We start from the raw sequence: 15,093 nt of genomic DNA, 5'->3' as shown, positions 1-15,093 counted from the left end.
TGTGATTGTTTGTTGTTAACATATAAAAATGCAGTTGATTATAGATTCCATTGAATGTTCCTACATAGACAGATACAGTTTTGTTTCTTCCTTGCAATGTGAATGCCTTTTGTTTCCTTTTCTTGCTTAATTGCATTTGCTAGAACCTCTGCTTCAGTGTTGAGTAGAAGTCATGAAAGCAGATGTTGTGTTGTTCATAATCTTAGGTGGAAAGTGTCCAGTTTTTCACCATTAAATCTCACGTTACTATAAGTTTTTCATAGATGTCTTTGGTCAGGCTGAGAAAGTTCCCTTCTATTGCTATGTGTTTATATTCATAAGATATTGGTCTCTATTTTTCGTTTCTGGTAATGTCTTTGGTCTGAATTAGTATCAGTGTAATCTGGCCACAAAGAATAAGTTGGTAAATATCCCTTCTTTTCAGTTTTCTGGCAGTTTGTATGGAATTGGTATTACTTCTTAAGCATTTGGTAGAATTCACTGGTGAAGCCATCTGGGCTTGGGGAATTTTTAACTACAAATTCAATTTCTTTAGTAAGTATAGAGATTTTCAGGCTATCTGTGTCTTCTTGCTGTCCTTTCATAACTTGTTTCTTTCAAGAAATTTGTCCATTTCATCTCATTTGTCAAATATAGGCATAAAGTAATATTTTCTCAATATCCTCTTAATATCTGCAGATTCTCTAGAAATGTCACCTCTCTTTTGTGACACTGGCATAATTCAGTTATTAGGGGCATATATGTTTTGGATTGTTCTGTGCTTTTGATTAACAGACCCCTTTATCATTTTTAAATGAATATTTTTATGCCTGCTAATATTATTTTCCCTAAAATCTATTCTCTAACATTGAAATAGTCAATTCAGCTTTCTTTTGATTAGTGTTAGCATGGTATATTTTTCCCCCATCCTTTGCTTTTAACCTGTGTGTTTTTATATTTAAAGTACATTTCTTATAGGCAGCATATAATGATGTAATTTCTTTTTTATCCAATCTAACAATCTTTGGCTTTAAATTTGCATTTAGTGAGATTATTGATCCAGTTAGGTTTAGTTCTTTTATCTTGCTATTTGTTGTCCCATCTCATATTTGTTCCCCTTTACCCTGTTTTCTGTCACCTTTTCTATTGAGTATTTGTATCTCCTTTGTTGGCTTATTAGCTATAACTGGACTTTAGCCCTTAGAGAATATGACTTAGTTGATTTACTGGGGTGGGCCCAATTATCTTTATGCCTTAAAATCTATGTGGACCACTGAACCAGATGACCTCGAGTTACTTCTAACTTATTAGCTATGTGCCCTTAAGTTACTTGACCTCTCTTAATTTAATTTCCTCATCTGTAAAATGAGTAGAATAAAATGTATATATCTAAAGGTTAAAAGTTTAAAAATATTTTGACTAGTACTAATTATGTTCATATGATTCAAACCTCAAAAAGTACAGAAGACTCAGTATGTACTGTTTTATACCTTTTTTGATTTTTCATTTTTTGATAGAAAACAAATTGTAAATAAATAAATTATTAATAGGTAATTTAAGTAAAATTACTTTAAAAAACCATTCTGAGAATATTTTGAATAAATTTTTTCCCTCAACTATTGAAAACTCTTCAAAACCTTAGTTTCTTACACTTGATCTTAGCCATAAAGCTGAGAAGCAATTAAAAAAACCTTGGTTTCTTTAATTGTCAGTATGATTTACATTTTAGTTTTTAAATGTACTGTTTTATATTTGTGGTTTCTAAAGGAAAGTAAAAAAGTGTCTAATTTTCACAATTCATAATAGAACTTTTCAGGTTCACTTCAAAACAGGAGTATAGCTAATGAAATCACCATAATGCATTTATTTTTGTGCTTTTTCCACAGGTTTTGATTCTTACCATGGCTATTACACAGTTTCGGTTATTTAAAGTTTGTACTTGCCTAGCAACAGTATTCTCATTCCTAAAGAGATTAATATGCAGGTAAACAAATTTTATGTTCACACTAACCTGTTTATCTTCTTGCTAATTTTGGATCCCTTCATAACTACAAAAAGGCATGACATACTATTTTTAAGCTAAATTTCTTGATTGCAGTATTCATTCATTAATCTCTAGTATTTTTAATATTTTTTCAGATTTTTATATATTTTATGTATACTTTTATATATTTTTTCAGATCTAAGAAGTAGAGGTTCATTTCTTTTCATTCTTTAAAATTATTACGTCTTCCACTAAAATAACATTCTTAGTACTATATAATTTCAGAGATAAGCAAAGCAACTTTCATTATTATAATCATCAGAAAGTTTTTATGTACATAATTGTTTCATTATCAGGATGTTTTAAAGTGGTTAGATGGAATTAGACACAGGTATTTACATACTACATTATGAGTGTAATTTTTATATTTAAAAAAAAACTTTAACAGAGAAACCACACAAAAAAGATTTTTTTTTTTCTTGTCTCTTAAATAACATTCCAGAATGTGTAGGTGGTCCATGGCAGGTAAGTCCTTCTGCTTCAGTTAAGTCATCCACAGACCTGAATTCTTTCTATTTTGTCATAATGCTGTACCCTAGAGCTACAGTTCCTTAGGCACTTCAGGGCTTCGCATTACACGCATGGGGTTGCCATAGGATATTTTAAATTTTTCAGTAAAACACGGTGAATATAATAGTCAATGTCTGTTAAACACTGCACAGACTATTGGCTCTAGGTAATTCACATGCACAACATTAGATCCTACAGTATTACTTTTGATGATGTTCTTGAATGGTTGCGATAAGTTTTTGTTTACTTGTATTTTTGATGACCTATCTTTGTAAAGCTAGGATTTTATGTTATAATTAAAAGCAAGTACTGAACCAAAAGTAATATAGAACAGAAAATGACGGTGATGGTATCCAGTCTGATTCCAAGGGTTGAGAAGCTGTGTGGTATCCAACAGGTTCACACATTCCATTAGTAAGTAATTGTGGTTGTTAAAGAATGAAATCAAAATATTATTTTTCTTTAAATTCATATATATATCTTTTTCTAGTGACTACTAAGCAGATAGGACATACGTAAGTATTACATTGTTTGGGTCTGACTACTTAATCAGTGGAACTGTTAGTATCCCTAGGCCAAATTGCTGACTCGCTAAGAGTAAGATAGGGTAAAAGAGGAAATGGAGGGCAGTCAGCTCTCTTTTTTTAGTGGATATGATTTAGAAGTTGCACATAACTTTGTTCACAGCCTACTGTCCAGAGCTTAGCCACTTAGCTGCAAGGGAAACTAGGAAATATACTATCTGCCTAAATGGCCATTTTATAACTACTAAAACTCTGAGGATTAAGTGGCATTGACTTTATTGTTAGAAGTAGCATGGCTGGGAATTAACTAGGTTAAAGCAGGATAAAATTGAGTATTAATTGCCAGGAGGTATGTTAATAGTGGTGATAAATTGTAGGTGTTTTTCTCTTTGGGTCTGTTATTTTCCAAAACTTTTGCTGAATACTTGTTACTTTTAGTATAAGATATTGTATTTGATTTAAAAATATTAAGGACATTTCTATTGTCACTAAATTTCTCTTGTCATTGTAAATATATTTAAGATTGATTGTATGTTCTGTTTTAAAGAAAACTAACCGTTTGTGGGAATAAGCATTTCATAAGTGTCAGAAGGAACCTAGATCATGTGTTCTAAAATACCAGGTTTACATCATAAATTTAGTAGTAACCTATATTGCTTTTCTATTCATCCTTTAAACAAATAAAGTATGATTTCTGAACTTAGCTAACTTTACCAGTTAGCTCTAAGCAGATGTTTTATAGATTATTTGAAGTGAAGCAAGTGACTAATCATTTATAATAGCTACCACTTTTTAACACCTTATTCTATAGCAGGCACTGTCTAGTGTCTAGCTACTTTAAATATATCACTTAATTAAATCCTCACAACAACCTTGCAAAGGTAGGTTTGAATACCTGCCTTTTACAGATGAGGACACTGAGGCTAGGAGGAAGGTGATTCCAAATAGACTCATAATGAATAGAAGTAACATTAGAAACCGTGGTTGACACAGATTCCACAGCCCGTGCTCTTCACAATTGAGGGACAAGACCCATCTTGTTTAATATAGTACTTGTCCTCCTAATCCTTAAAACTTGCTGGGAACAGTTTATAGTTCAACCCAGTGATTTTCAAACTTTAATAGTTTAATAGGTAATCTTAAGAAACCAACTATGTAAAACAAGCAAAAGCCAGGCCACCCTCATTAAAACAGCACAGCTGTCCCAGAGCTTCACCTACAAAACTCATAATGCTCTAAGGAGCATGGTTTCAAACCAGTTTTGTATTTTTGTTTTTGGCCTTCTATTCCTCCTGAGTTTGTCTATAATTGAGTCCTAAACCAAAAAGCAGTTGTGTTGTCCTGTCCAATATTTTAAAAACATTTAAGAGATATCTGATGCATGTCTGGCTTTTCATATCTTAATGAACAACTGTTAATTATTAAAATAATTCAAAATTTGAAAAAGATCTTCTCTTACAAACCTTTAAGTTACTGTCTGTAGTACTTTTACTGGTGCTTGTTTTGGTAGTTCTTGAAATAAATTATTTCATTTTTGTTTTAGATCTGGCAGAGGACGGAAATTAAGTGGAGACCAGATAACTTTGCCAACTACAGTTGATTATTCATCAGTTCCTAAACAGGTAGTTTTTTTTAAAGTTTGAGTAAGTGTTCCAGAACCATATTTTTCAGACTATATTGCAGACCATCAGTATGTCATGAAATTAATTTGGTAGTCAGGGTCAGGATTTTTATTGTTACTGTTATAATTTTTTTATTCTAAAATTTTTATTTTGTTCTTTATTTTCTGTGTCTTTGCTGAGAGTTTCTATTTTTTTCCTGTTGGTTTCAAGAGTGTTTGCTATTGCTTATTGGAGCATTTTTATAACTATTTTAAAGTCTTAGATAATTCCAACATTTATATCATCTTGGGGTTGGTGTCTGTTGGTTTACTTTTTCCATTCAAGTTGAGATTTCTTGTTCTTTGTTTGCTGAATAATTTTGAGTTATTTCACGGACATTTTGAATATTATGTTTGAGACTCTATCTTATTTAAATCCTGTAAAGATTGTTGTTATTTGTTATTTTATCAAGCAATAAACCTGATTAAGCTTAGATTACAAGTTCCAGTCCTCCTCCTGTGGGCTGTAGTTTTAAACGTCAGATTAATTTCCAAAACATTTTCTTTTATTTTGTTTTATTGTTTGTTTCTTAATAGATAGAACAGAATGTCTAACTCATAGTAAAAGTAATTTTTTAAACTTTTGACCTAGTTTTGGTATGTGATGTAAGATTGTACTTTCCTGTTCAAAAAAGTTTGAAAACCAATGTTTTATTTGTTTTGTTTTGGAGGGGGGTAGGTACATTAGGTTTTGAAAAACAGTGTTTTAGGAAACTCATTTTTCTAGTAAGTGAGAATGAAGTGTTAACTAGGCTACCCCTTTGTGGCTGACAATATCGATCATTTAAATTTAGGCAGATGTTGAAGAGTGGACCTCCTGGGATGAAGATGCACCCACAAGCGTAAAGATTGAAGGAGGGAATGGGAACGTGGCAGCACAACAAAATGCTTTAGAACAACTAGAACCCGACTATTTTAAGGACATGACACCAACTATAAGGAAAACCCAGAAAGTACGTTAAAGATTTGTGCTTTTGGAGATTAAACCATTGAATTGCTCTTCAGATTCCTATAATTAAAATTAGACAGAATAAACTGTATTTGTTAGAAAGCCTGTTTCTAATTATCAGGGTTTTATTTTTGTGGTGTTATAGAGGTTTGTGTATTCAGGTGACCTAAACATAGATCTAGCAAGTTGTATCCATAAGTCCTAACATTATGTCTAAGCATTTACAGAAATCCTACTGTATGTCCAATTCTAGACTCTAGTCTCTGCTATGGAGACTAAGCTGAGTAAGATACAGTTCTAAAACTTAAAAGAGTTCACAGCTTAGTGATATCTACAGAGTGGTAGCTAGTTTCCATTGTTTATAACCATTACAAAATCAATGTAAGGCTCTGAGAACTTAGAGTAATTATGTGGGTTTGTGTTAGTCATCCACACTTTATTTTATCCCTTTTGAGTTGACTATGGCAGTCACTTAAATATGCAGGGAATTATTAGAAAAAGAACAATGGCTGAGTATTTTCCTTTTTAAAAATAATAGTACATGTACATTTAAAAAAAAGTTTTAATCAAAGAATATAAAAGAGCTTATAATGAAAGACAGTAGACTTCTGCCCCATCACTCTTCATAGCCAGTTTGACTTCCCAGAAGCAGCCACTCATAAATTTTTCTGTTTGGGCTTCTAGTGTTTTTCATTGTATCTATATACAGTATTCTTAAATTGCTATGTCTTGATTTACCAATAACAGGCATTGTCCACTGACTTCATACTATGCTAAATGGGGGTTTATTTCATACCACCCTTGCCCCTCTTCCCCTTCTTTCAAACATTATAATGTTATTATTCCAGTCTACTTCATCAGTCATTTCTGCTATTTTGAAAAATTATACTTAAAGTTCCATTTCTTATTCAGTCAAGCATAGAAAATACTTCTTATCAATATATTTAATAAAATTGGGACATATTTTTTTCCCCAATTCCCTAATAGGGTTTTTCACCCTCTTTTACATCCCAGCCAGTTTTAGCTGTACGTTTATTTTTAGATTTTCAAAGCTGATAACATTTGCGTACTGTAATCATAATTGTTTTTGTTGAGTTATCCAAATGTCTCAGTGCTGAAAAGCATAAAGTTGCATATTTTTCAAGGAGTTTTAAGCAAGTTTCTTAGTATTTTGGAAGTGTGTTGCTGCTCTTAATAGGAATCCAGTGTATTAGTAGTACCTTAGTAAATTATTTAGAATGAAAATGCTTTTAAGCTACAGAGCTAACATTACTGGCCTGAAATAGTTATGTATTCACAGATATCAACATGCTTAGAGAACTGGTTATACTTCTTGGCAGGATAATGATACATGTTCTTATTTAATACGGGAACTGAAAAAGCCCAATTATATTTTGGGGTCTAGGGAAAGTAGGGAAAGAGGAAGGAGGAAGAGGAAAATGTATTGTTTTAGAAAAAAGTGAAATATGATTTTTCTTAGTATGTAACTGATTTGTGTGCCAATTGCCTGGGAATTTTGGTGCCCTTTATAGCCTTTAAAATATTTTTTTTACATTGTCAATTTTAAGAGGAGCAAGGTAGAGCACGTTTTAAAATATTTATAAAATGCTTTGGTCAGTTTGTCTATTTTTATATAGTGAGGTATAAAATATTCCTGTAATTTTATTTTAATTAATCTTTCAGATCATTATTAAGAAGAGAGAACCATTAAATTTTGGCATCCCAGATGGTAGCACTGGTTTCTCTAGTAGATTAGCAGCTACACAAGATATGCCTTTTATTCATCAATCTGTAAGTATGTTAATGGTATCTAGGCAAGTTTTTTGTTTGTTTGTTTCTGTTTTCTTTAGATAAGAAGAAAACATGAAAATGAATTGAACATAGTGTCGGTATTTCTGTGACTTTGAAACACATTTAGTAGATCAAGAGAGGTTAATCTGGAATTTTACCAGTCCTATCCTTTTATGACATTGTAATTACATCAGGTACTAAGATCAGAGTCCGTTGCACACATAAAAGATAGAGACAAAATGGAATTTAAAAATATGACTTTTAAAGAGATTATCACCAAAGTTTAACTTTAGTAGCAGGTTATTTTTATGTGAGTTATGAATTGTTTCCCTAGTAGAGTATATTTACATTTAAAGTATAATTTAACTTAAAGTGCATTTGACCTAAATACAACACTTTTAAGGACAAAAGTAATGAGGAAAGGGTATACTGGTTTTCAACCCTGGAACCTGTCAAAATCAGCTTTGAATTTTTTACAATACACTACTGTGTGCAGGCCCCTCCCCAGATCCTGGCTTAAGTATGCTTTGATTGATTGATTATTGATTATATTAATTATCTATTGTTGTATAACAACCCCACACTTAATGACTTAAACAACAATAAACTTTTTTTTTTTTTAAATCAAAGTTTCTCCAGATCAGGAATCCGGGTATGACTAAACTGAGTGGTTCTGGCTCAGGGTTTCTGTTCATTTCCAGACAAATTATTAGCTGGGCTGTGTTTATCTGAAGGCTTGGCTGAGATTGGAGGATTCATTTCAAAGGTGGCTCACTTACATGCCTGGCAGATTAATGCTGATTGGTTGCATGAAGCCTCTGTTTCTTGCCATGGACTCCTCCATAGGGCCGCTTGAGTTTCCTCACGATACGATCACTGACTTTCCCAGAACAAATGATCCCTAAGAAAAAGAGCAGAGAACATGCAGGGGTGAAGCCACAATGCCTATTTACTACTTAGTCTTGTAAGTAAAATACTGTCACCTCCACATTATCTTATTCATTGGAAGCTAGTCACTAAGTCCAGCCAACATGCAGGGAGAGAGGAGCTAAGCTCCACCTCTTGAAGAAGAGTGTCAGAGAATGTGCAGACACAGAGTTAAACCACCGCTTCTATCTGTTCATCTTTCTATCTAATTTTTTTGTTTAAACTGCGCAGGAACTTCTGAGGCCCCTCTTCCCCGGTGGGGGGGTCCATGTTTATGTACGTTAATTCATTGATCAAAAACTATTCCTACTAATGCCAAATGCCGTGCTAGGTGCTGGTGATATAGTAGAAAGTAAGCAAAGTAGGCAGGTTCCTTGCCTCAGGAGTATGCGTTCTAGTAGGGGAGGCACAAGGTTAAATAAGTTATCACACACATAAATACCACAAACTGTGATAACTCCTATACAGTTCCACGATGTCATGAGAGCATAATAGCTCCACGGATAGTTCTGTAAAAGAGCATCGCATCATGGTGTTTTGTTTTTCATTTTTCTGAATTTTAAACTTTATACAAGTTTGATCCTATATGGTAGAGTGGTTCAGACCTCCTCAGTATGTTAGTACATATTTGCCACCTAACTGTAATTATACGTTATTATAACACTAACATAGCTTATTAAAAAGTTGTAAATATGTAACCGCTTCCAGAGTCTGGTAGAGGTAAATAGGGTAGGTGGAGAATGTTCCCACATACTTTCCTTCCAAGCAGACAAAACAAAGGGGCATTGCCTAGGAAGAGAATGGTAGCCTACTGTGCTTTGTTCTCTGCACCAAAAATACCTCACTACCCATTCCATAAATTAGGTTTTTCTTTTAAATTGCACGTTCTTTCTGGAATTTATCATTTGTATTGTTGTGATAAATCTTTCAATACTAAGGATACTAACTTCTGTCATCTTTTACAATTTTCAGTTTGTTGTTGGCTTTATAATTTGGTTTTGATGTTTTTGATGGGCAGATAGATTTAGTTTTTATGTAGCAAATCTATCCATTAGAACTTTTTCTTTTTTACTTAGAAGACCATCTCCACTAGAGGATCAGATAACACTCTTTTTTATGGTCTTAGGAGTTTCACTTTTTTTATATCTAAATGTTTTATACACCAAAAATCAAACACCTCAGTAGAAAAATGGATAAATTTACAAATAAGAAATAGACATCATCTGGTAACATGTAGAGAAGTTTGATCTTATTAGTTCTTAAAGACATTCACAGTAAAATAACAAGACACCATTTTAAATCCTAACATGTTAGGGAAGATAGAAAAGAAGGAAACCTACCTGTTCTGACAACAGTACAAGGAAACAAGACTTCTGCCTCCTGCTGCCAGGAGGAGAAGTTGGTATAACTTTTCAAGAGAATCATTTGTATTTGTTTCAGTGACTTTAAAAATCCTTTTCTTTGATTTAGCTATTTTACTTTTGGAAAGTTATATTAAACAAATAATCAGATATATTTCTTAGAAAATTTTTAACAGGGGATGGTGTTTCATTTGTGGTTAGAAGCAGAAAATTCAACACATTTTATTTCATTTTTAGGTGTAAGTACTCAAAAGAGAATATAATAAATCTGTTCACAGGTTGGTGCCATTTATTTTATGCACATAATCATTTCCCCACCGACCAAACATTCCAGAATGAACATTTTCATTGGTTTGTGGAAGGAAAAGTAAACTCTTGGAGGTCTGGCATGGGGAACAGTGGAAGGTAGTGGCCAGCCTGTTGGTATTAGGGAAGTGGGACAGGCAAAAGGAAGCACAGCAGAGAAGAAATATTCCAGTGAAGAGTAAATTTTGCCTGGTTTGTCATTTTTCCCTGGGACCCAGACAGACTGTGCCACTGAAAAATCGAAATTATTTGTGCTTAAGTGGAGATGACTGTGCTAGTTTGGAAAATTTCAGTTCTTCCAGTTCGTCACCCCAGCACAGAGTAGTCCAGTCAAGCATCGCTAATCCAGTCTGGATCAGCCTGCCTCTTCTTTCTCCCCCACCCCCACTCCTTCTTCTTACTGAAAAGAGAGAAACAGAAGTGTTGTATTCTTGTCTGTCCCAAACTGCAGGAGGCACAAAAAGAAAAGAAAAGTTAATATAAAATTAATATCCTGGAATATCCTTTAACAAAATAGGAAGAAAGCTGAACTTGCCCAGGACCGTTGAGTAACAAAGTCGTGTGTCTCCAGAAACCCCTCAGTTCAGGCAAAGCAGAGGCAGTCCTTTGGGCCTGTATGGGATGTGGCGAGGACGTGGAGAAGACACAGGGCAGTGGCAGTCTAAGTTATGCTTTAAAAGATACTCTTATTGACTGCTGAGTGGAGAAAGGATGGCTCTTTACTATTGTAATTTTTTTTTTTTTTTTTTTTAGCCTGAATTAGGTGACTTGGATACCTGGCAGGAAAATACCAATGCATGGGAAGAAGAAGAAGATGCCGCCTGGCAGGCCGAGGAAGTTCTGAGGTATTTGAGTCATATTTACGCTGCAGCTGAGTAGAAGAACGGGTTTTGTTCATGCTGCGTTTAAGGTCAAGAAAGCTCATTCTGCCAAATGTTAATATTTTTCTTCATTCTTATTTGAACCTTAGATAATATGGGATACTTCTTTGTATTTCAGACTACATATGCTATTTTATATGATCAAAACCTCCCAAAAAAACAAGAATTTAAAGCATTGTAGATATAAAAGAATAATCGTGATGAATGAGATCTTATATATATATATACACACGCACAGATATATACACCATATTGCACTGTGTGCTTTATACTTCATTCCCTGTAAAATATATTTATCTCTTAAAATGTCCCACTGTGAAATGTGAGCCACAAGAATACATTTTCTCTGGGTCAGAAATGATACCTTTGGTTTTGTTTCCCTGTGGTCTAGCATAGTGCTGGCACTGCTCGTTTGAACATAGCCGTGAATAGTGTATTGTATTACACTCAACATTTGTATGTGGATCTCAATTGACGTACTCAGACGCCCTGAAGTAGAAAGATAACAAGTCATGTACTTACTGCCCATTCTACAAAAACTATTATTCTGGAGGTTTTCAAATCTGTGTTTTGTTGTTTGTTCTTATTTCTCTGTCTTCGTGAGCAAGGAACTTAATTCTTGCTACTGCTGCGTTGGGTCAAAGAGTAAAAAGAAAATTTACCTTAAGAGAGTTTATGACTATCATCACTAATGAAAACTCAGATATTTAAATGTATCTAAATTACTTTTCCACTTTTAATGACGTTATAGTAAAATACAGTGATTTTTTAAAATACTGTTTTTATAATAGGGATAGAAAATGAATTACCCTTTATCTGATTCTTAAAACAATCTGTATTTTTGTATTTTCCTTTCTTGTCTTTACCAATAAATTGCAATTACCTTGAACAACCAGCAGAGGGTGCAGCTAAATAACTGGGAGTTAAGGCTGACCTTTTCTTATTTTCAGCATTTTTTTCTTTGATAGGAAGGTATCATGTTTTAAAAGTCAGTAAAGTTATAAGAGTTTTAATTGTTTAGTTTCTGTTTGATCATTATTCAATATAAAGGAGATGTTTTTAAAATTGTAAACATTAACATGTATGAATCATCAAAAAAGATGTCACTTTTTTTTTTTTTACTCTTTTTTTGGATAATTCATAGCTAAAGAAGTCTGAGTATTTTAGAATATTTTGGGGAATCTAGTGATGATTAGTGTCATCAACCACAAGGGTGAACGAAGGGGCTATTTATTTTGAATCCAGTAATCTTAATAACAGCATTGTAGAGTTTATGAGTTCACAAGTAGCTGAACTGTAAAAAATCCTTCTCTTTTTCTGCCCTATACTCTTGCAACCGGAACAAAACGAGACCAAAAAACTCAAACTTAGGGCTTGATGATAGAACAGACTGGGAGAGGGAGCCTCTTAGTAATAGATGTGCTCCATGCTGCACGTTGCATAAGCAGAGCCAGAGACACCTGGAGGCTTCCGTACGTTGTTACCGCCCCCAGAAGAACCCTGAGAATTTTTAAAGTGTATCCATAATCCATATTCACTAACTTGTCCTGTTTCCCACTGCCGCTATAAGTGCTACTAGTACTGTGGTCAGTATCACTGAGGAAAAAGATTCTGGTTCCTTAGTGATTCCAGACATGTATCTGGACAGGAAAAATATATTTTGTCTGCAGCAATGTCTAAGTTGCTTCTTGTGCCAGGAATGTTAACTGTTGATATTTATATTTCAGCTAGTAACCAGGTCAAAACTTGATTATCTTATTTCTAACCTAGCCAGCCCTTTATAATTCTTTTTCTCTCTCCTTTTTTGACACTGATATTTTGGCATTTTTATTGCAAATTATCAGTTTTGCTTGAAAGTGAGCAGAGCTAGTGAAAAGTAGATTTTTTTAAACTATTCTTTTGAAACTTTAGTTCATTGATGGTGATGGTCAAAATGTTGCCTAAAATAAATCTCTCTACCTTCTGGAATTTTGGTCATCTATACTTCTGCTTACACCCAGTTTTTTCTTTTCCATTTTGGTTTATTACAGGGTATTGAATAGTTCCCTGTGCTATACAGTAGGACCTTATTATTTATCTATTTTATATAGATATATAGTTTGTATCTGCTAATCCCAAGTCCTAATTTATCCTCCCCACCCCTTTTTCCCTTTCATAACCATAAGTTTGCTTTCTATGTCTGTGAGTCTCTTTCTGTTTTGTAAATAAGGTCATTTGTGTCATATTTTAGATTCCACATACAAGTGATATCATATGGTATTTTTCTTTCTCTTTCTTACTTACTTCATTTAGTATAATAATCTCTAGGTCCATCCATGTTGCTGTAAATGGCATTATTTCATTCTTTTTATGACTGAGTAGTATTCCATTGTGTGTGTGTGTGTGTGTGTGTGTGTGTGTGTGTGTGTGTGTATCATGTCTTGTTTATCCATTCATTTGTCAATGGACATTTAGGTTGCTTCTATGTCTTGGCTGTTGTGTATAGTTCTGCTGTGAATATTTGTGGTGCATATATCTTTTCGAATTATTGTTTTCCTCAGATATATGCCTGAATTGCTGGATCATATGGTAACTCTGTTTTTAGTTTTTTAAGGAGTCTCCATACTGTTTTTCATAGTGGCTGCACCAATTTATATTCCCACCAACAGTGCTTACTCCTGTTTTTAAGTATGATTGAGAATTGTATGTGTATTTCACTCACTATACCCAGCTTTGAGCTGTCTCAAATGTGGGTAATCCATACTGGATTTTTCTGTATATAACCCAGTGTGTTGCCTATCCTTTGCCCACCTGTGACCTACTACAGCTTTCTTCCTCACCCTTGCATACTTGTTCTTATTTTCTCATACCCTGAACCTTCAGATCCATGACTAACTTCTATTCCTTTCCTTTTTCCTATTTCATCATCTCATTTCTACTCCTACTCATACAAAGCAATCAATAAAGATAGAGAGTTTTAGTGATTGTAGATCAGTGGAGTTAGAGAGGGACTGGAGGGCGGTATTTTCTAATGTGTAATTAGCAAGTGCCCACCATTTTGCCTCTTCATTAGTAGAGCTGGTCAGATGTTAATCTTACATTGATTTCTAGCTTCTAGTTGGAAGGCATGTCTTAAGTTCCCATTTTCTTTGTGCTTTGTGTTCTGCACATCTGTATTCTTGACATCCTTTAGCTGCCTGTTTTTAACTCTTACAATAATAGAAGATTTAATCATAAATATGAGGCTTTTCTGAATGGTGTCAGAAAGAAAGTGTAGTCCAATGGAAGTCATGTTTCAGTGAAAATAGTCTGAAGAAGAGGGGTCAGAGTATGTGAGTTCTTATCCTTGTGCTTAATCTTACAACTTTGGGCAATTCACTTAGCCTGAATGCCCCATTTTACTTATTTTTAAAACGGAGATAATACCTTTTTTATTTTGTAAGTTGTATTCTAAGGATTAAAAGAAATACTGTTTTTGAAAACCTTTGAAATTTTCAAAGCAGTGAGACAAATGAAGACTTTTTAAACTTACATTTTATGATAGTAAAAAGGCAGTGCTGTTTCTTTCTGGAATTTATTTGCCATTTTACTTTTACCTGCGTGGTATTTTCTAAATGTAAAAATAGGAATATGTTTCTCTTCAGGCAGCAGAAGATAGCAGACAGAGAAAAGAGAGCAGCAGAGCAGCAAAGGAAGAAGATGGAAAAGGAAGCACAGCGGCTAATGAAGAAGGAACAGAACAAAATTGGTGTGAAACTTTCATAACAAGTGTTCTTCACATGTCATAGCGCCAGTGCGAGAAATGCGGGCTCCACCAGCCAAGCAACATTTGTGTGGGTCTAAGAGTGTTTTCAGAGTACACATATGCTGCTTGACTTTAATGCATTCACCAGGCCACCCAGGGCACCAGGATGCTCTCAAAGTCCCTTGAACTCTTAGTGATTGAGACTCAAAAGAAGAAAAAAGACTTAAGAGACAATATTTTCTTCATTGTGCTCCAACTGTAAGACAGTTGTTTGCTGTAGAGAAATTATTACAAATGGAATATATCAGTACCTCTTCAGGCTAGTGTTGCTAGCTGAATAAATGGGTATAAATAATTTTATGGTGGGAAAGGACTCTGCTGTCTATAATGCTTTCCTTCAATGTGCATAATGATAAAATAAATAATTTTAAATATTC

At 33.9% G+C, this 15,093-nt stretch overlaps 1 protein-coding gene across 3 annotated transcripts in view; it reads left to right on the top strand.

The window, feature by feature from the left end:
- EBAG9 (estrogen receptor binding site associated antigen 9) overlaps nucleotides 1-15,093 on the top strand; it is a 22,474-nt gene extending 7,381 nt beyond the window's left edge. For 2 of the 3 annotated variants that reach the window (XM_064476892.1, XM_010985140.3), the window contains exons 2-7: nucleotides 1,866-1,963; nucleotides 4,601-4,679; nucleotides 5,512-5,670; nucleotides 7,350-7,457; nucleotides 10,805-10,896; nucleotides 14,556-15,093. In XM_064476892.1, coding sequence (XP_064332962.1) covers nucleotides 1,881-1,963; nucleotides 4,601-4,679; nucleotides 5,512-5,670; nucleotides 7,350-7,457; nucleotides 10,805-10,896; nucleotides 14,556-14,676 — 642 coding nt within the window. In that variant the 5' untranslated portion in view covers nucleotides 1,866-1,880 and the 3' untranslated portion in view covers nucleotides 14,677-15,093. Of the gene's footprint in view, nucleotides 1-1,865; nucleotides 1,964-2,956; nucleotides 3,049-4,600; nucleotides 4,680-5,511; nucleotides 5,671-7,349; nucleotides 7,458-10,804; nucleotides 10,897-14,555 lie in introns of those variants that run through there. The other variant, XM_064476893.1, reaches the window with a different exon arrangement.

The sequence above is a fragment of the Camelus dromedarius genome, chromosome 20, assembly GCF_036321535.1.
Source record: "Camelus dromedarius isolate mCamDro1 chromosome 20, mCamDro1.pat, whole genome shotgun sequence".
Lineage (NCBI taxonomy): Eukaryota > Metazoa > Chordata > Mammalia > Artiodactyla > Camelidae > Camelus > Camelus dromedarius.
Note: the sequence above shows the minus strand (reverse complement) of the source record. Positions and strands in the feature narration are given on the sequence as shown.